The 22,179-nt window shown below is 46.7% G+C and overlaps 1 protein-coding gene across 2 annotated transcripts in view; it reads right to left on the minus strand.

Moving 5' to 3' along the window:
- The window catches only part of TFRC (transferrin receptor), a 44,117-nt gene extending 26,419 nt beyond the window's left edge, over positions 1-17,698 (minus strand). Inside the window, exons 1-12 of one of the 2 annotated variants that reach the window (XM_075571005.1) lie at positions 17,594-17,698; positions 12,552-12,607; positions 10,585-10,789; positions 10,170-10,410; positions 8,547-8,687; positions 6,688-6,784; positions 2,747-2,869; positions 2,533-2,640; positions 2,315-2,454; positions 1,748-1,905; positions 895-1,014; positions 429-514 (exon numbers count right to left, since the gene is read on the minus strand). In XM_075571005.1, coding sequence (XP_075427120.1) covers positions 429-514; positions 895-1,014; positions 1,748-1,905; positions 2,315-2,454; positions 2,533-2,640; positions 2,747-2,869; positions 6,688-6,784; positions 8,547-8,687; positions 10,170-10,410; positions 10,585-10,789; positions 12,552-12,584 — 1,452 coding nt within the window. In that variant the 5' untranslated portion in view covers positions 12,585-12,607; positions 17,594-17,698. Of the gene's footprint in view, positions 1-428; positions 515-894; positions 1,015-1,747; positions 1,906-2,314; positions 2,455-2,532; positions 2,641-2,746; positions 2,870-6,687; positions 6,785-8,546; positions 8,688-10,169; positions 10,411-10,584; positions 10,790-12,551; positions 12,608-16,695; positions 16,817-17,593 lie in introns of those variants that run through there. The other variant, XM_075571006.1, reaches the window with a different exon arrangement.
- Between the last annotated feature and the right edge of the window lie 4,481 nt (positions 17,699-22,179).

The raw sequence follows: 22,179 nt of genomic DNA on the forward strand, positions 1-22,179 counted from the left end.
CAAACAGGGGGGAGCAACATTTTCTGGGGGGGAAGAGAGCCGGCACTTAGAGGCTTTGCGTTCTTCCCCACAACATGTAAATGAAATGCAAGGGGAGCGTGTGCAAGGCCTCCAACTCCCTCTTACCTTGTCTCCGGCGGCTTCTGGCAACCAATGTTAAAATGCCACTCGCTGCCATGGAAACGCGACGTCACATGACAGGTGACGCTGGAGAAAAGTTATGGGGGGCCGAAAACAGGGCGGGGTTTAGGGCAGACAGGGAGGCGCAGACAAAATGTTTGAGCGCCCCTGACTTAGATGCTACAGCAAGATCACAATTCTTAAGGTTCACCAACCTTACAGAACGCGGTGGCAATGCGGACGCCGAATAGGAGATTATTCGGAAACATTTCTATTAACTTTCACAGCAAAAGATTAGCGTTACATACCTCCAGCCATTCTGTGGCGCCAACAGCTCCAAACTCGCCAGCACCCCAACTTGCAAACACAATGCTTCGCCTGGGCTTATAGCCATCTGCAATATAAGAGGGGTACATAGAACTAGAACACCCACCATGACATTTTACTCAAATGCATTTGATATAATTTTTTGCTGCAGATTCAACCCACGTTCTGGTGAAGCCCAAACGCTAGGACAAACTGGGTGGCTAGTTAACATCTTCCCTATAAGACTTATCTAGAACAAATTGCTCCATTTCGTCTAAAGTCACTTTCACTGACAAAAACCATCCTGTATTGCTCAATGAAAAGCAGGACACAAATTATTAAAGCTTTGTATAATGTATCATTTTAAGCAAAGATCATTTTTTATTATATAAAAATATTGCATCTGATTTCTTAAAACAAGAAATCCAATGGTTTCTGCATACAATGGCAGTAGAAATTTGCACGTACCTGTTCTCACCAGGTCAGATAGCAGGCGAGCCAGTTCCATGAGGATGGAAGTGCCAACAGTTGACTTGGCGACCCCCGGACCCCATGCGTCCCGCTGGGCACCCACCACTACATAGCGATCTGGAAGGTGGAAATGAGTGCAGCACATGAGCTAGCAGCCCCAGTATTAAGTGGCCACATCTGTGCATACTAAAGCTTGTGGTGAAACAGTCACACAACTGGATACACCACTTTCTTAGCCATGCATTAACCTTCCTACACCAGCTGCCGCCCCGGTGTGGCTTCCCTCTGCCTTCCTAATGATGGAGTTCCCTACCATCACCACCTGCCTAGGTCTTGAATAATCTCAAACCCCTTCTGTGATGGAAGAACTATTCCCGCAGAGCAATGTGTCTCCCCCACTATTGCCATTCCTGCCCTGACTCACACAATAGCTTTACGCAAATCTGGCAAATCTATTGGCATGGGTCAGATCAGAACTGGCCTCTATCCCCATCTAACTGTTACCCAGCTACCGCTTCCTGGTTCTGAGGCACAGCTCCCCCACTAATCCAACCCAGTGCCTGCGCTCAGTGAGCAGTACTTTCTTCAGATTAACCATCTTAGAGGCGCAATTTGGGACATTGGCAACCGAAAATGCCAAAGAGACCACCTGTTCATATTTCCCACAGTGATACGCTCCCTGGAACAGCTGCTGCAAGTGCACATATGGTACACATGGCAAGATGTGCATTGTGTGGCTGCCAACTAACAATTTAGTTCTCTAAATCAAACTACCTGGTTTCAATTCTTCTTTGCTTCTACTCCTTCAGAGCGCATAGGTCACACGTATAACTGCGCAGTCTGCATTTACCTGGCTCATCGAAGCCTCGGATAACCCCGAAGACATTGTGAATCTTCTTCTCGGCCATAGCATTGTTCACTTCCAGTTTAATGCCGTTTGCATCTTTAAGCTGTGGGCCAAGCCTGCACAGCGGCCAGTCGCTGGGGCACGCATCTCCCTCCAGTCTCCTGAGGAACAGAACAAACATTACCTTACACTTGTGCGAGGAGCAGGGGAGAGAATGAGAATGTACTTCACCGGCCAAGTGAAATAAACACTTCCGTTCCAACAGATTTTTTACAACAATGGAAGAAAGAAAGTGCCGCATCTGGTCACAAATATTGACACCGAGCTTCAGTCATAGCAAAGACAACAACTGCACATTTCAGTCTTAGGGCTGCATTTAATATGTTCAGAAGTGGCAAATGAAGGCCACTGACTGGAATGGCAGTGTCTGGCCGACTGCAGGCCATATTGAATCATACCCCAAGTTACACCAGCTCAGGGAGCTAGTAAATGCATTACACCCTACTGATAAAGGAACGCCAAGCCCAGGAAGAAAACGCCAAGCCCAGGAAGAAAACGCCATGTCCTTACTCTAGCAGTTTCTTGCCGTCGTTGCTTGAGAGGGTTTGAACTGGAATTTTTGGGAGCCCTGAGGACTTGGATGGAGGGAACTGTGTGTGGTTAAAAGATGGGAAGCCGGGTGTGTATGGATCACCAGTCCCATAGTGAGCCTGAAACACAAGCAAACAGTCACACAATGTCAACACTTCATGCTCTTCAAAATCAGCCAGGAGAAGCGAGGAACTTACGTGTCCAAAAGGTGACTCTATAGTCCTCTCCACCCCAGGGTATGTGTAGTCAGACAGGTCAGGGTAGATCAGTACACCGATTGCTTTGAAGAGTTCTGCATTTGCAACCTTAGTGGGTGAGCGGAAGAAAAGTCGGTAGTTTAATTGCTTCAAGAGTCCTCAGAATGTTTTCATTACTAGTATACAGCAATTTTAGACATTACACAATGATTACCTTTTCAGAAAAGCTGATTAATCCAGAACGTACAAGGATTATACTTCCATCGAGATCCATTTTAATTTCTTGCAGGGTTTTAAAGTCTTCTTTGCGACCATAATTGCAAAACACCAGATTTCCCTGGAGAAAATAGATCTGTGTAAATTATCAATTCAATCCAAGCTTAAAAAGTGCATTAGATATGTAATGACCCCAGGTAAACGTGAGTGGCTGTGTGTTCCCTTCACTCACTGCTGAGGGGAGGATCACTGCACACACTTTGCAGAACAGCTACAGCAATAAACAATAAAAGATACAAACCTATACTCGCAGGTAGCATTACAAACAAAAAAAAACTTTTTTGTTGAAACTAGTGCATTGTACCTTCAGCAACTCAACTCTATAGAACAGGAGGCCAAACACTGCACAGCTCTTCACAGCAAAATTATTAACACCAGAAAATCATTTTGCTTTGATTTAACTCTGCGAGTTAAAGACTTGGGCCATAGCCTTACTGCAAGTTTCATCCTGGTCGGCTTCTTGGTCATAGTATTATCCAAGAATGGGATACTTGGGTATGTTAGCGAGGCAGCCGAGTGTGCATTTGTAATGTTAAAGAGAAGTATTGTATGTCTTTATTTATATAGCACCATTAATGTACATAGCGCTTCACAGTAGTAATACATGTTGTAATCATATAAATAACAAATAATATAAATAACAGGTCATGGGAATAAGTTCTTTAGACATAAAAGTAACATTAAGGAAGAGGAGTCCCTGCCCCGAGGAGCTTGCAGTCTAATTGGTAGGTAGGGAGAACGTACAGAGACAGTAGGAGGGAGTTCTGGTAAGTGCGTCTGCAGGGGGCCAAGCTTTATGTATCACTAGCTGAGAGACCCGGCGTTGCCCGGGATATAATTTTGGGGGGGCGTACGACAGGGTTAGGCTTCCCCCCCCCCCCTTGACAGCTAGGTGGGTGACTGAGTTGACTGAGTGTGTGGGTGACTGGGTGGGTGTGTGACACTTGACTGAGTGGGTGGGTGGGTGACTTTGGGTCGGTTTGACTTTGGGTCGGTGGGTGGGTGACTTTGGGTCGGTGGGTGGGTGACTTTGGGTCGGTGGGTGGGTGACTTTGGGTCGGTTTGACTTTGGGTCGGTGGGTGTGTGACTTTGGGTCGGTGGGTGGGTGACTTTGGGTCGGTTTGACTTTGGGTCAGTGGGTGGGTGACTTTGGGTCGGTGGGTGACTTTGGGTCGGTGGTTGGGTGGGTGAGTTGGGTCGGTGGGTGGGTGAGTGGGAGACTGACTGGGTGGGTGAATGGGTGACTGGGTGACTGACTGGGTGGGTGGGTGACTGACTGGGTGGGTGAGTGGGTGAGTGGGTGGGTGAGTGGGTGAGTGGGTGGGTGAGTGGGTGACTGGGTGGGTGAGTGGGTGACTGGGTGGGTGAGTGGGTGACTGACTGGGTGGGTGACTGACTGGGTGGGTGAGTGGGTGGGTGAGTGGGTGACTGACTGGGTGGGTGAGTGGGTGACTGACTGGGTGGGTGAGTGGGTGACTGACTGGGTGGGTGAGTGGGTGACTGGGTGGGTGAGTGGGTGACTGGGTGGGTGAGTGGGTGACTGGGTGGGTGAGTGGGTGACTGACTGGGTAGGTGAGTGGGTGACTGACTGGGTGGGTGAGTGGGTGACTGACTGGGTGGGTGAGTGGGTGACTGACTGGGTGGGTGAGTGGGTGACTGACTGGGTGGGTGAGTGGGTGACTGGGTGGGTGACTGACTGAGTGGGTGGGTGACTGAGTGAGTGGGTGGGTGGGTGAGTGGGTGACTGACTGACTGAATGGGTGGGTGACTGGGTGACTGACTGAATGGGTGACTGGGTGACTGAATGGGTGGGTAACTGAGTGGGTGACTGAGTGGGTGGGTGGGTGACTGGGTGAAAGTGGGTGACTGGGTGAAAGTGACTGGGTGGGTGACTGGGTGACTGGGTGGGTGTGTGGGTGGGTGACTGAGTGAGTGGGTGGGTGACTAAGTGAGTTTTTGGGTGACTAAGTGAGTGGGTGGGTGGGTTACTGAGTGGGTGGGTGACTGAGTGGGTGGGTGACTGAGTGAGTGACTGAGTGAGTGCGTGGGTGGGAGACGGTGTGTGACTTACCTTGACCCCGTGGCATCTGGCTGGGGCAGGAGGTGAGTTCGGGAAGCTGGGGGGGGGCAAGAGTGGCAGGAGTCCCGCGCCGCGCTTCCCCTCTCCGGTAGCGTCACACGTGATGGGGAGTCCCGCGCCGCGCTTCCCCTCTCCGGTAGCGGCGCACGTGAGGGGGAGTCCCGCGCCGCGCTTCCCCTCTCCGGTAGCGGCGCACGTGAGGGGGAGTCCCGCGCCGCGCTTCCCCTCTCCGGTAGCGGCGCACGTGAGGGGGAGTCCCGCACCGCGCTTCCCCTCTCCGGTAGCGGCGCACGTGATGGGGAGTCCCGCGCCGCTTCCCCTCTCCGGTAGCGGCGCACGTGATGGGGAGTCCCGCGACGCTTCCCCTCTCCGGTAGCGGCGCACGTGATGGGGAGTCCCGCGCCGCTTCCCCTCTCCGGTAGCGACGCACGTGAGGGGGAGAGCAGGAGGGCCGCGCCGTGAGGGGGGAGGAGCCTGGAGTTTGCTGCTGAGCAGCAGGGCCGCGCTTCCTCCGCGGCGCACGGTGAGGGTGATGGTGCGGCTGGGGATGTTGCGGAGCGTGGGGATTTGGGTGAGGTGGGGAGGGGGGAGAGAGTGAGGGGCACCGGGAGAGTGAGGGGCACCGGGAGAGGAGGGGCACCGGGAGAGGAGGGGGGGGGGGGTGTGGAAGGTGAGCTGCGGTCCAACTGACGGGGGAGAGTGTGTGTCCCTGTGTGTGTGTGTCCCTGTGTGTGTGTGTCCCTGTGTGTCCTTTGGCCCGTCACTCCGCCTCAGGCCAATGAGAGGTGTGCGGGGGCGGACCAAGGGACCAATGAGATTTCCCCTAGGGACACCGGACATCCAGGCAGGCAAACATACAGTGCTTTCACTAATATAGTATAAGATGTGTCCAGGATTATCCACAGTGCTATTCATATGCTTCTTTAAGCAAGTGCGTCTTAAGTTGGGTCTTAAAGGTGGATAGAGAGGGTGCTAGTCGGGTACTGAGGGGAAGGGCATTCCAGAGGTGCGGGGCAGAAAGTGAGAAAGGTTTAAGGTGGGAGAGGGCTTTAGATACATAGGGGGTAGAAAGAAGACATCCTTGAGCAGAACACAAGAGTCGGGATGGTGCATAACGAGAAATTAGGGCTGAGATGTAAGGAGGGGCAGAAGAGTGTAAAGCTTTAAAAGTGAGGAGAAGAATGGAGTGTGAGATACGGGATTTGATCGGAAGCCAGGAGAGGGATTTCAGGAGGGGAGACGAGGAGACAGATCTAGGAAAGAGTAGAGTGATTCTGGCAGCAGCGTTTAGGATAGATTGTAGGGGAGACAGGTGAGAGGCAGGAAGGCCGGACAGCAGGTGGTTACAGTAATCGAGACGGGAGAGAATGAGGGCCTGAGTCAGAGTTTTAGCAGTTGAGTAACAGAGGAAAGGGCGTATCTTTGTGATATTGCGAAGGAAAAAGCGACAAGTTTTAGAAACGTTTTGAATATGAGAGGAGAATGAGAGTGAGGAATCAAGTGTAACCCCTAGGCAGCGTGCTTGGGCTACTGGGTGAATGATCGTATTTCCAACAGTAATGTGGAAGGAGGTAGTAGGACCAGGTTTGGGAGGAATTATGAGGAGCTCTGTTTTTGCCATGTTAAGTTTCAGTCGGCGGAGGGCCATCCAGGATGATATTCCAGAACCGACATACCACCTTCAGTTAAACAATTTCTCCGCATTTTACCACATTCTTGCATCTTACCTATAAAGAGCTTATTCTGACCTGTGGCTAATTACATACAGAAGGAACCCAGTTTAAAACGGGTGACTTACAGTAACGGAAGCCGCCGGACTGTAGGCCACATACGCAGTTGGAGTGAAGGTCTCGATCGCATTACCAGATTTAAGAACTGTAACTTTATTCGGCGAGCTGTTCAAAGAGAAGGAACAAATACTTAACCAGGCGAATAAAATGGCATTGAAGGTCTTTGGTAATTAGTTCAACTGCGAATTTAATTCACAAAGCAAATGAGAGATAGATAAGCGTACCACCGGAATTTGCATTAATACTTCGGGTTAAATACCTCCCAGCGGTGGTGGAGGGGATAGGATTACCGAGGATGTAAATATTAATACTTCGGGTTAAATACCTCCCAGTGGTGGTGGAGCAGGAATAGGATTACTGAGGATGTAAATATTTGGAGAAGTTTTTCAGACCTTGGATAAATAATCTTCCTCAAAGGCAGTGTCCAAAATACTTCAAAACAAGGCATTTGTTCACCAAGGAGGGTGCCACGTAATATTGGTACTGCATCATACCCTCCAATTGCACCTTTTAGCAGGTATTGTACATGTAGCAACCAAAGAATGATCAGTACATTAAAAGAATCATTAAAAATGGCATTACTAGTTAAAGAGCATCCCAGGCACCTACAAATCTGATCTTTGTTACAATTCACATTAAATACATTGTAAGACTAAAATACAGGAGCTCCTCTACTTTTGCTGTCAGATCACTGTCGTATATATACACATATACAGTGTATACAAAGATAAAGTAGATATTAGTCATTTAGACTAAGATTAGTCATTTGACATTTAATAAGCAAAGGGAAATAAAATCAATGCAATCACACATTGCGAATTCTTTTCAGCTTTAGGAACCAGTTAAAGATATGCAGATTATATGCAGGGGTCAGGCAATGGCTCCAGGTAAGCAAAGTATGAAATGAGGAAAGTATTAATGTCTTGGCATTTTCTCCAAGACATTTAATAAGTAAAGGGAAATAAAATCAATACACACACATTGTACATTGAATAAAAGCATTGTGAGCTCGGAGGGTCCAGCAATCAATGTCCAGTCTCTCCCTGCTTACTGCCCTCCACGAGAGATGAATAGATGGAAATTGATCTCAGGGATTCAGGCTTCACAGGCTCTCCAATGGCTCCAGGAACAAAACGCAAATTGCCCTACGCGTTTCACCGGGGTCCGGCTTTCTCGGCCGGATCAACGTGAGTGCATTGATTTTATTTTCCTTCACTTATTAAATGCTTGAACAGTATTACGCCATGTGGCATTTTCTCTTTTTTCATACCTTGCCTGGAGCCAGTGCCTGACCCCTGCATATCATAATCAGCTGAACACCATTAACTGGCTATTAAAGCTGTAAGAGTTAGCAATGTGTGATTACATTTAACGCTGGTTTACTGGTGTTTTTCTGATCAATTTTTTATACTACTGTGTGTTACACTATTTTGTGTTATTTTTTTCTCCACATATCCGAGAGGTGCGTGTCTAGAGTGCGTGTCTAGAGTGCGTGTCTAGAGTGCGTGTCTAGAGTGCGTGTCTAGAGTGCGTGTCTAGAGTGCGTGTCTAGAGTGCGTGTCTAGAGTGCGTGTCTAGAGTGCGTGTCTAGAGTGCGTGTCTAGAGTGCGTGTCTAGAGTGCGTGTCTAGAGTGCGTGTCTAGAGTGCGTGTCTAGAGTGCGTTCTTTGACCCTAGAACAGTATCTGGAGCAGCACCTCAACCAATAACAGGTTGTTTACATTTTATATTTTTATCACAAAAGCATTTGACTTCACTTTATTGTATATTCACACTTTCAAACAGGTTGCACCGAAACACTTTGTTCTCCTAAATATATGTTGGAATGTAATAGGTTGCGCTTGTGGGGACGGTCACTGGAAACGTACCTCCCAGCGTCCTGTAACGTGACATAATGCTCATCCTCCCACACTTTATCCAGAGACATCTTGCTAAACTCTTCATGGATATACAAGCCACGACTTTCATCATTAAGAGATCCAGCTTCATGAGACTCCTCATAGAACTTCCTAAGAGGAAAACAAAAAAAAGGGATGTCATTTAACGAAGAGGTTATTTATATATAAATGATTCTGCATACTCCACAATGAGGCGCAAAGCAGAATACAGCCAACACAAACAGTTGATACAAAGCATTGCAACATGTGGTGCACAGTGACGGGGACTTTCCAAGGTAACCAACTGGGTTCTGTTCTGCAAAAAAAGTCAAATCCTCTGCAGGCGTATCGTGGAAACCTCAAGTACGGGAAGGGTTAAGTGGTGCATGAACTTTGGGTTAATAAAATCTATAAATCCGTCATGAAACATTTGGAGTTAATAAATTAGCGGCTAACAAGGAGCAGTAGCGCTGACATTAAATAGATAATTGGTGAGACCTCCGAGTGCGGTGTTCAATTCTGGGGACAATATACAAAATATAAAAATAAACGAGATTGTGCAAAGAAAAGCCACTGAAACGGTGCATGGTTTACATCAGTGGTGCGCAAAGTGGGGGAAGGGGGGCTGCAGGGGGGGGAGGCGCGGCACGCGGGCGGTTGCAGAGGTCTAGCGCTCTTCCCCGAGGCATTAAATTACATGCCGGGGGATCGCATAAGGTCTCTGCAACTCACTTACCTGGATTCAGATGAGTTGGCAATGCGTCATCAAGCAGTGTGACATCACATGTCCGACTCCATGGCAACGGGGTCATGTGATGTCAACCCACGGCGTCATGACACCGCCAAACTAGGTAAGAGGGGCGCGAGAGCGAACAGGCAGGAGGGCGCAGCTCAAAAAGTTTGCGCTCCCCTGGTTTACATCATGAAGGACCTTAAATGTGTACAAGTTGGAAAACATGAAGCAAGGGGGCTGTGTGTGTGTGTGGTTGTGTGTGTGGTTGTGTGTGTGGTTGTGTGTGTGGTTGTGTGTGTGGTTGTGTGTGTGGTTGTGTGTGTGGTTGTGTGTGTGGTGTGTGAGATATGTTTTATTTATATATCTATATCAGCGTTGGGGAGTCCCAAGCAGTAGCTTGACAAGGGAAGAACGGGTTTCAACGAGGTAAGCATATTTAACGTTCTGGAACAGGGTCTCCAAGTCTGTCCTCAAGGGCCAACAACAGGCCAGCTTTTATGGAGATCCATGATTCCGCACAAGACTGAGCCACCTGTGCTGAAGCAGGGACATCCATAAAAGTTGGCCTGTTGGTTGCCCTTGAGGACTGAATTGGAGACCCCTGTTCTAGAACGAGAGGTCATTCTCTGATGCTGGGAGGCTGGGAGGCTCAGGGGCAATGTGAGGAAGTACTTCTTCCCTGAAAGGGTGGTTGTTTTGTGGAATCGCCTCCCAGCAGAGGTGGTAAGACAGGAAGGGAATGCAATGCTTGGGATAGACACAAGGCTAAATACTAATCACAAATAAGCAGAATAGAGGGCCTAGTTCTGATCTGCTGTCAAACTGTGTTTAAATGAGTGCAGAATGAAGTCACGTGTGCAGCTTGAGTTAAGCTCGGGTACCTGATCGTTTCCTCGAAAAAGACATTGCCGATTTTAAAGGACAACCGGTCCCGCAGATCATTCCAGTGCAGCAGGCTTGGCTCCTGTGGCTCAGGGATCCTTTCCTCCTCTTGCTCGGAGGGACTTTCCTTAGTCAGGCTGGAAGTGTTGACCACCACAGGAAGGCACTGCCCATTTTGTCCATTAACGGCCGGCGTAGATGCAACTCGTCCTCGGTAACTTAAGTAGCCAATAAGAAATCCTGAAAGACGTTAATTCGTGTGTAACTTCTCTTGTAATGATGAATTAAACAAACTATGCACAAAATGAGCAGAAGACATGATGGTTATAGTTGGACATTATTAAAACTTCACACCAAGCTGCTGACCGATATTCCTTGATATCAACTTTGTGATTTCAATGCTAATGTACTTACCGATCAAGAACACCAGAGATATACCAAGGATTTTAAAGCAGAGACTTTTGCAATTGTTCCCGTTTCTGTGCTTCACGTGATCCCCCAGCGTGTGGTCCCCACAATCCTCTTCGTCGGCAGCTAGCTTCATTTCCACCTGGCTGTTATCAGTATCCATCTGCTGCGTCAGACTGAAGCGGGTGTAGGTCAGAGGAACCCTGCCGAACTAAGGTCAAGGGGACGAACTGTGACATCAATTCTAAACATCGTATTTCAATGTAAACTTTGCAGCACCTCGATTATACCCGGTCCGTGCGAGTGTGCACGCTCGTGATGTCACTAGGGCAATGCACACCCCCGAAACCTGCACTGCAGGCAGGCGGCAAACGGAGGCGTGGCCGTGAGCGGTTCGCCCTCATTGGCTGAACCGCTCACGTGACCGCCGCACGACAAAATGAAGGTAAATGGAGCGGACTGATTTAATGTCGTCTTGTCTTTCACCATTTTCAGAAACAGGTAGGTTGTACTGCTGTATAATTTTGTCAGAAATGTTAGGCAGTTGCAGGCTTGACCAAGCGGAAATGGAACCGCAGCTATTATATACATCTCCATGTGGAATAAAATTGCTATTAAATTAAGTTATAAATTGTGAGCCAGGTTGATTATTCGCAGTCAAACTGAAGAAAGTTAATAGTTGCCCACCTTTTTCATACAAAAATATAATGTAAATATCAATTTTGTCCGATTATAAGACTAAGTTTTTTTTTCTTCCCAGTAAAGTTATATTGGAAAGCCCGTACTCGCCTTATAATCAGGCATTGCTACCAAGTGCGCATCCGCGCCTGTGTAAGCGAGTAACACAGTAACCGTCTGCGCATGCGTCACAAAAAGATTGGAGACCCACAGTATCCCCCAACTTTTTTCACAGAAGAAAAAAAAAAAAGCCCTGGTTCTATATATTAGCAGAGATACATATGAGGAGGGATACGGTAAAGATTGATGTTTTATATGATCAAACAGCATACAGAGCATGTCAGGACACAGGGCTCACTAAAACATTGTGAGTGAATTACAGATACTCAGATTCTGGGTGTCACTTTTAGCCGCACGTGCATTAAATCAGTAACTTTTCTTTGGTTGTGTTTGGACTTTTGCACGACTTCACATGTGCCCAACCAGCCCGAGTTAAGTACAGAGCATGCAGACTTGCTGAAAGACAGCAGTTTCATCGCTCAATGTGTTGTGCATGATACAGGCAGATAACATCCGCAATCTTTCACCGTCACCGATAGGTGGCGCTCCGACTCCTATTTGTTACCAAAGCAAGAGCTGAAATAAATATAAAGGTCTTTAATCAGCATTTCTCTGGGCTGGATTGATGCTTCCGATTTGCATCTTGCTACTTAGGACACACTTTGCTTTTAGAGGAGACTGAAACACACGAGCAATGTTGTATTAGTCCCACTAGCAGTGAGACCATGGCTTACTTTCACATGGGTGCGCTTATCATGACATGCTGTATTGCCACTGTTATCATATACCAACACAATATCTAATTAGGGTTAGATAAAGATCGCTTGAAAAAGAACGCTGCGACGTTCGAAATGCATTGGATGGGTCTTTTGCCACATTAAAGTGCCCTTTTAATCATTTTTTTGTTCTGGTTTCTTCCTGCTCCGTTTGTGCTGGTGCGCTTTTTGGTCTCCCTTTTCCCTGTGTTACCAAAGCAAGAGCTGAAATAAATATAAAGGTCTTTAATCAGCATTTCTCTGGGCTGGATTGATGCTTCCGATTTGCATCTTGCTACTTAGGACACACTTTGCTTTTAGAGGAGACTGAAACACACGAGCGATGTTGTATTAGTCCCACTAGCAGTGAGACCATGGCTTACTTTCACATGGGTGCGCTTATCATGACATGCTGTATTGCCACTGTTATCATATACCAACACAATATCTAATTAAAGGGTTTAGCAAACGGACACTTACAAAATTCGTGACTGCTGATCGTGCTCGTTCCATCGTCACTGCAATCTGATCAAATCCTAACAAAAAAACAAAAAAAATCACACAATTACACATCGGGCTTTTTAATCTCTTCCTTTGTTTCAATGTACTTGTGTAGGCCGTGGGGGAGATTGCATTGGAGAGGATACACTGGTTTTCTTTTACATAAAAAGTATACCAAATTGTCATTCCTGTTACATGAAATGTTCACAAACTGCAACAATTGCACTTGCATGTGATAACAAATACACTTCAGGGGTTACAAATCTATCCCCTGGAGCAGGGGTGCGCAAACAGGGTGCGGCGCTTAGAGGACCCGCGCTTCCGAAGGCATTTAAATTAAATGCCAGGGGATCGGCGAAGGCCTCTAATGTCCCTTACCTGGGCTCAGACGGCTTCTGACAACGCACCGTCAAATGACGCCACGGGGTCACGTGATGCCGTATTGCCATGGCAACGTCAGAACGCCGGAGCCAAGGTATGGAGGGGGCCACATTGGAAAAAGATTGCACACCCACCCCTGCTCCGCAGCATAATATAGTAACCACTGCAAATACCCACATTACGTGTGCCATACACTGCATAACCGGAGACCACTTTGCTGTAAGAACATTATTTTGTACAACTAGAACATGCACAAGACACGGCCTGCTGTTTCTTATCCCCTTTCTACGTGTTAACAGCAAAATCTAGATTACGTGGGGAAAAAATAAAAAACAAAGATATAGTCCAGTTTATGACAGAAAATCCAGCAATGCCAAGTTATTTATCCAGGTCATTCATAAAAATGCAGACAAAAGGCTGCCACGCCCTTTCTTTGTAAAATACAATAGCACTTTTACCAAAATTACTCAAAATGTAATATTTAATTAAACCACCACACAACGCACAGTAAACGGCATACATACAGCACAGTACTTAAAAGACCTTATATGCAGGAACTGCCTTTAATTGTGCATCAGAAAGTCACACTGGAATGAATAAACCGATTATATCACTCCAATCAGGATCTGTATCTCATCATCAACTGGTTTTAGGTTCCAAAGAGTAATTATTCCTGCACTTTAGAGCGATCATGTAGTACTCTGTCTCCTAGCACATTCAGCAGCAGGATATGTACTCTTGCTGATTTAATATACATGACAGACTGCCACTTTGTCCTGAATTCCAGAAATCATGTGAGAGTCACATTGGGACTTAAGTCTGCAAAGTACATTGCTTTGCAGGTGGGTATTAGAACAATATTAATAACTAAGCTGAAGAGATAAAAAAAAAAAACTAAAATCTAAAATGGTCTTACAAACCCTAGTGCTATTAGTTACATAGATGAGATTGAAAAAAAGACATATGTCAATCAAGTTCAATGTTAAATTTAGACGACAGATACTAATCCTATATTTGTATTTAGAGTATTTTGATCCAGAAGGCAAACAAATACCCCAGTGAAATCATCTAATGCCGCCGCAAAAAGGGGAAATGAAAGTCCTTCCTGACTACAAATCATTTTGAAACCTCCTTGTATTGTCCCAGAATATATTGGTATATAGTTATCATATCCCCTCTTAGGCAGCGTCCGTAGTGGAGGCCAATGCGCATGGTGCGCACGCTGAGGTGGCCGATGCGTGGCGAGACAAACTTGTTAGTCTTCGGTTTTTCCTTGTCTACCCCTCCCCTCCCAATACCCTTTATACTGTGGGCTACTTAGCTCTTAGTGCATCTTTTTGCTTCTCATTACCACAGTGTAGTTGGTGGTGATTTTTGTGTCTTTGTTGCTTATTTACAAATACTAATTAAATTCAGTTGGCTTATTCCTTGTTTTTTCTATTTATTTTGAGTGCTGGGAACTCTTTTGTCGTCACTCTTCCATCTATATGTTTTACCAGAAACAGACCACGCTTATACAGTACATTCTAAAGAAGGGAAACGCGCACACACCTGAGTGAAATGGTTTGAGTAGGAGGTTTCGTTAGAACCAACCCTAAAACGCTGTACAATTGCTTGGAAAGGAAGTGAAGCAATCACTTCCTAGATTGCAGAGACCATGTGCTCTGCATGTTACGTGCTTAACAGGACTGTACTTAACTATATCCAGTTTGGCAGGTTAAAAATGGCTTCTTAAAGTCACCTTGATTCCAATTAACTCTTTGATGTTGCAAGTCCATGTTACAATACAGACTTCATTCAATTATAAATGACCCAAAGTAGCACAAAATAAGGCCAGCAGAACTCGTGTACTGCACGAAATACAATGAATGTAAAGGATTGCATGAAACCTTATACATATCATACTAAAAAGGTTTATTTGTATTGTTTCATAGACATTGAAATAAATATGTGCTACAATTAGACAACCCAAACATACTTTTCACACTAAAAAATATTTTTAGGTGCCATTGCCACAGCCTAACAAGCAGTGACTGAAAAAATAGTTACAATGTCCTCTCATGCTCCAGGGAAAACCCATTCTGGAGGATCACAAGAAAGCATTTGATCTCAAACATCAGCCCATTAATAATTATCCAGAAGCATTGTCAGCAATTAGCAAAAAAAATTACCACTATAAAGGGTGCCATACACAATGAAAAGCCTGGCATACGTTGTGGACAGAACATGTGCCAATCTAATCAAGCAGACCACAGACAGTTCTACCGTAGGTCATTGCATACCAGGAGTTAAAAGTTGTAAAGTTGGCTTTTGAACAAAAAACACGTACTGGTAACTCTTTCTGGGGGGAAATGGCGCTGCCGGCACACGTCCAGCATTTCATATAATACGAAATAAAACGAGATACACCGGAATATTCAATGGTAATTTCAGTGGGGGGAAAAAGTTAATAAACACAGAATCCCGGCAATGCTCAAAAAAACCCAAATCATGCCATGTAATATAATATATTTAAATATAAAATATTAAAATATATTTACAAAGCTACAACCAATATGACAAAAATACACAGTGAAATACCTATATATTCGCTTTAAAAGGGGTTATTTAGTTAAACCCTTTGGCCAAAGCGTTATCAGCTTATATAGGTATTTCACTGTGTATTTTTGGCATATTGGATGTAGCATTGGGCTTTTCTGTCTTTTGTTGTAATTCCAGTGGGGACAGTGGGACAGAAATTACCACCCAAAATATTTTACAAGCCAAGCACGTGGAATACGGCAGCGAGGGATACAAAGAACACAAGTTACACCATCAGCTGAAGGGACCTAAAACCAGCACTACGCACCGACCACAATTACAGCGGCACCAGCTCTTTCACACACCTCATGGTGCAGTGTTCAGCATGTGCAATATCACAGCTCACTGGCTGCACAGTACCTACACGAGAACACGGAGCAGCTGCCATCAAACTAATTCTGTGCATGGCTTGTCGTGTGTACACCGCCTGCTGCGGGGCACTTTTTAGGCTTTTTAGGCACCTGAAGCAGCAGTCCGTGGCAATCATTTTTAGTGCATTTTATTTAGCGATTTCTTTTCCAACACTTTTTTAATTGAATGCTTAGTTTATGAGACATAAGCTTTTGAAATATTAAGTGCCCACGAGGTTAAATCAGCAAAACATGTGAAATCTTATGATTTATTAACAAATAAAAAAAACATCTGTAGTATCAGATAACTTATTTTTTTTATTATTATTAAACTCTAAGTGCCATTTTTTAATGAGTTTGAAAGCATCCTTTGATGTCTATAGCAGGTTTTAGCCCACCACCCAAACAGAGCAAGCTCTTTGCAACACTTTCCTGCTTGTAATAATTTGTCGCTAATATTCCCAGCAGTTTGAGCTGCGAACTGTAACAATAAGGTTACCTTAGTAATATAAAGATACATTGTAGCAGCCGAGTTACACTGACTGAAGGCAGCCATTACGTTAGTTACACAATCAGGATTCTGACAGATTTATAGCAGGAGCACCAAACGATTGCCAGCTTAGGTAAGAAGGTAGAATTATACATTATCACATACATTACATATACAAATAAGAAAAGTAAGTATTGCTGCTGGAGGAGCCACCCTGAGCCCAACGTAAAGATTACCATGGTAACCTCAGAAGCGGGAGATTATGAAAATTAAAAATTTTTAACAGAAAATAACACAAAAGCAGGACATGCAGCAGACTCACATTAACGTACAGAGGCTTCTGAGGTGGATTGCTGCTTTACCAGCAAGGTGACCTTGAAGTCACAGGCCTGCTGACATGTTGGTCACCTTACACCAGAGTGGCCGTGCCCTAGTACAGTCCATGCAAGCCTGCGAGAGATCAGTGCACCCAGAGGGAAGAAGGGCAGGTTTCCAGGAATAAGTGTGCATTTCAGGAGAAGGATTAGCCATCAAGTTTACGTGGCCATTAAACCAGGAAATAAGCGAGACAAAGGCAGCCTGGGGCACCACAGGAATAACACACACACACACACACACACACACACACACACACCTATGGGATAAGACTCTGGCAATGTGTGAACACATTATCACATAGACAAGACCCAGTGTGTATTTGCAGTCACAGATATACATGCAGGCTCACTAAATTACACACACACACACACACACACACACACACACACACACACACACACACACACACACACACACATATATATAATACTCACAACGTGCAAACTTGAAAACGAGAGGTAACTCAAGGTATTACTTCCTGGTAAAGTATGTTACTGTGAAAGCGTTTATAGAGATGTCGCCATTATCAGACTAATTATAAGTGTGTTAGTGAGTCAAACAATAACCGTTCAGCCACACGCGGATCCTGCACACAGGCGTTACACACCAATATCAGCTACACGCGGATCCTGCACACAGGCGTTACACACCAATATCAGCCACGCGCGGATCCTGCACACAGGCGTTACACACCAATATCAGCCACGCGCGGATCCTGCACACTCACCTCACACTCACCACCCCACGCACCTCCCCGCTACCATCACACTCGCCTCCCCGCTACCCTCACACTCGCCTCCCCGCTACCCTCACACTCGCCTCCCCGCTACCCTCACACTCACCTCCCTCCTGTCTCCTGTCCTCACTGACACCGCACACGTGTGTGTGTGCGCGCGCGTCGATTTCACTGACACAGTACTCGGGCGGGTTCGATGCGCGTCATTTCCTGGATCACGTACACACACAAAGTGAGGCCCCGCCCACTTACACAGGGAGGCCCCGCCCACTTACACAGGGAGGCCCCGCCTATTTACCCGCATCCATGAAGCTGCCTGGTACTGAGTGGCACTCACTCCTAGTGAATGAAGCTGCCTGGTATTGAGTGACACTCTCCTAGTGAATGAGACTGCCTGGTATTGAGTCCTTCTAACGAGTGGGACTCACTCCTAATGAATGAGGCTTCCTTCTAACGAGTGGGACTCAGTCCTAATGAATGAGGCTTCCTTCTAACGAGTGGGACTCACTCCTAATGAATGAGGCTTCCTTCTAACGAGTGGGACTCACTCCTAATGAATGAGGCTTCCTTCTATCGAGTGGGACTCACTCCTAATGAATGAGGCTTCCTTCTAACGAGTGGGACTCCTAATGAATGAGGCTTCCTTCTAACGAGTGGGACTCACTCCTAATGAATGAGGCTTCCTTCTAACGAGTGGGACTCACTCCTAATGAATAAGGCTTCCTTCTAACGAGTGGGACTCACTCATAATGAGCGTGATTCAGTTGTAATGAGTGAGTCTCTCCTTATGAGAGCACAGGGAGCAGTTTGTCCTGGTTGTTACTGTCATACAGGCACCTTTTCAATGTGTTCAATTCTCCATCAACACAGCTTATGTATCTGCTTTATTGTCAGAGAGGCCTGCAGTGCATAGCAAGCCCGTGAGAAAGCAAGATAGAGGAAGTCCCCCGACCCCCCAATAAAATAAGTATATATACTTGTACCTCATGTGAAACAGGTGGTGTTCCTGGTCTTACCTGCTACACAAGGTGACTGGTTAGTGAGATAAAAACATTTTTTAAACTTTTGGCAAAACGTGTTTGCCGGTACTTGCCAGGAGAAATGAAGATGGCCACAGGGTCACCTAATCAGAGACTGCAATATCGTCTCTTTCTATTGACAAACAATTCCTTCCAAGTACAGGTCTCCTCTAAGGCAGAGATACAAAGGGGAGCTCTACTCACGCGTTCATAATGCCAGTCTCCATTTAATGTGACTACCAAGAACAGTGGAAAGACAACGTTTCAGGTCCCGTATGGGACCTCTCATCACCTGATGAACGGTCCATACGGGAAACATTGATCCTCCGCTGTTCTTGGCTGCTGCAACAAATGAAGATTTGCATTGTGAACTTGTGAGTAGAGCTTCACTTTGTATCTCTGTCCCAGAGGAGACCTGCGCTGTGTATCTCTGTCCTAGAGGAGACCTGCACTGTGTATCTCTGTCCTAGAGGAGACCTGCACTGTGTACAGTATCTCTGTCCTAGAGGAGACCTGCACTGTGTATCTCTGTCCTAGAGGAGACCTGCCCTGTGTATCTCTGTCCCAGAGGAGACCGGCACTGTGTATCTGTCCTAGAGGAGACCTGCGCTGTGTATCTCTGTCCCAGAGGAGACCTGCACTGTGTATCTCTGTCCCAGAGGAGACCTGCGCTGTGTATCTCTGTCCTAGAGGAGACCTGCCCTGTGTATCTCTGTCCCAGAGGAGACCTGCCCTGTGTATCTCTGTCCTAGAGGAGACCTGCACTGTGTATCTCTGTCCCAGAGGAGACCTGCACTTTGTATATCTGTCCCAGAGGAGACCTGCACTGTGTATCTCTGTCCTAGAGGAGACCTGCACTGTGTATCTCTGTCCTAGAGGAGACCTGCACTGTGTATCTCTGTCCCAGAGGAGACATGCACTGTGTATCTCTGTCCCAGAGGAGACCTGCGCTGTGTACCTCTGCCCCAGAGGAGACCTGCGCTGTGTATCTCTGTCCCAGAGGAGACCTGCACTGTGTATCTCTGTCCCAGAGGAGACCTGCCCTGTGTATCTCTGTCCCAGAGGAGACCTGTACTTTGTACCTCTGTCCCAGAGGAGACCTGCCCTGTGTATCTCTGTCCCAGAGGAGACCTGCACTTTGTACTTCTGTCCCAGAGGAGACCTGCCCTGTGTATCTCTGTCCCAGAGGAGACCTGCACTGTGTATCTCTGTCCCAGAGGAGACCTGCACTGTGTATCTCTGTCCCAGAGGAGACATGCCCTGTGTATCTCTGTCCCAGAGGAGACCTGCACTTTGTACCTCTGTCCCAGAGGATCCCTGCCCTGTGTATCTCTGTCCCAGAGGAGACCTGCGCTGTGTATCTCTGTCCCAGAGGAGACCTGCACTGTGTATCTCTGTCCTAGAGAAGACCTGCACTGTGTATCTCTGTCCCAGAGGAGACCTGCACGGTGTATCTCTGTCATAGAGGAGACCTGCACTGTGTATCTCTGTCCCAGAGGAGACCTGCGCTGTGTATCTCTGTCCCAGAGGAGACCTGCGCTGTGTATCTCTGTCCCAGAGGAGACCTGCGCTGTGTATCTCTGTCCCAGAGGAGACCTGCGCTGTGTATCTCTGTCCTAGAGGAGACCTGCACTGTGTATCTCTGTCCTAGAGGAGACCTGCAGTGTGTATCTCTGTCCTAGAGGAGACCTGCACTGTGTATAACAGTCCCATAGGAGACCTGCACTGTGTATCTCTGTCCTAGAGGAGACCTGCACGTGTATCTCTGTCCCAGAGGAGACCTGCACTGTGTATCTCTGTCCCAGAGGAGACCTGCGCTGTGTATCTCTGTCCCAGAGGAGACCTGCACTGTGTATCTCTGTCCTAGAGGAGACCTGCACTGTGTATCTCTGTCCTAGAGGAGACCTGCACTGTGTATCTCAGTCCCAGAGGAGACCTGCACTGTGTATCTCTGTCCTAGAGGAGACCTGCACTGTGTATCTCTGTCCTAGAGACCTGCACTTTGAAGAAACTGTTTGTCTGTGTTGTGTTGGCGGCACACGCAGGAGTCCCCTCGCCTGAAACGGTTACCCCGCACTTTGGCATTGTACTCTCTCTTTCTATTGGCCCCAGAATGAGGCTGACCCAGCGGCCATATTGTTTCTCCCAGACAAGAATTCTTGTAAGAGAATGTCATGCCCTCCGCTAATAGTCAGCTTACTGCGTGGGTGTTCTGCAACAGTGTGCATAGATACAGAAGGGAAAACCAGGTACTCACAGGTGTTGAACTGAAAAATATAGGTTTTTATTAAACAATCAGAAGTTTTTTTTCTGCCACATTCTAATCTCGGACACGCAGTACCACAGTGTTCTGTCACTGCCGTTATGTTCAATCTCATGTATTCATATTATTATTTTTTTTGGCGGTAGAGGACTTTAGATACAAGACTAGTCGACAGAAGACATTCTTGAGCAGAACGCAGGAGTCGGGCAAGTGTGTAGTGATAAATTAAGGCAGAGATGTAAGGAGGAGCAGATGAATGTATAGTCTTACAAGTGAGGAGTATTTAATAGCAAGCCAGGAGAGGGATTTCAGCAGGAGAGGCGCTGAGGCAGATTTAAGAAAGAGTAAAGTGATTCTAGCAATAGTGTGTAGGATAGGATTGTAGGGGAGACAGGAAGGCCGGACAGTAGAAGGTTACAATAGTCGAGACAGGAGAGAATGAGGGCCTGTGTTAAAGTTTTAGCAGTATCACTCCTCACTCACTATCCTCCCTCTCCCTGCATTCTCTATCCCTCCTCACTTACCCAGCCACTCACACACGTACTTACCCACACACACACTAACACACACTTCCTTACACGCACACTTACCCAGACACACACTCCCTTACTTACACCCACTCACTTAGCTAGACACACATTCCCTTACCTACACACATGCTCTTATCCAGACACACACTCCTGTACTTACACACACTCACTTAGCTAGATACACACTCCCTTACTTACACAAACTTACTTACCCAGACACACACTCCCGTACTTACACACTCACTTAGCTAGACACACACTCCCTTACTTTCACAAACTCACTTACCCAGACACACACTCCCTAACTTACCACACACTCCAGCCAGGGAGAGGAGGAGCTGCGTGAGCCGAGCTGCACCACCTAATGGCCGGAGGAGACATTGAGCTGCAGCTGCTCCTCTCTGCTCAAAACTGAGACATTACAGAGATTGCCGGGACACCGGGACGGTAACTTAAAAACCGGGACATCTGGTCACCCTAATTCAGGATGATATCACAGAGAGACATTCGGGTACTTTGGTCTGTACAGCAGGTGTAAGCTCGGGGGTAGAAAAGTAATTGTGTGTCGTCAGCATAGAGGTGATATTTAAACCCAAAAGATGTTAATAGGTCACCTAGATAGAGTGTGTACAGAGAAAAGAGAAGGGGTCCCAGGACAGAGCCCTGGGGTACCCCCACAGAGAGATCAATAGAGGAGGAGGAGGTGTTAGCAGAAGAGACACTGAAAGTACGATGGGAGAGGTAAGAGGAGATCCAGGATAGAGCTTTGTTACGGATACCAATGGTATGGAGCAGTGTTTCCAACCCGGGTTCCGCGGCACCCTATGGTTCCGTGAGAGGATCAAAAGGGGGAGAGCAGGGCAGTTTCCTCTACACTGAT

This window comes from Ascaphus truei, chromosome 14 (assembly GCF_040206685.1).
Source record: "Ascaphus truei isolate aAscTru1 chromosome 14, aAscTru1.hap1, whole genome shotgun sequence".
NCBI lineage: Eukaryota > Metazoa > Chordata > Amphibia > Anura > Ascaphidae > Ascaphus > Ascaphus truei.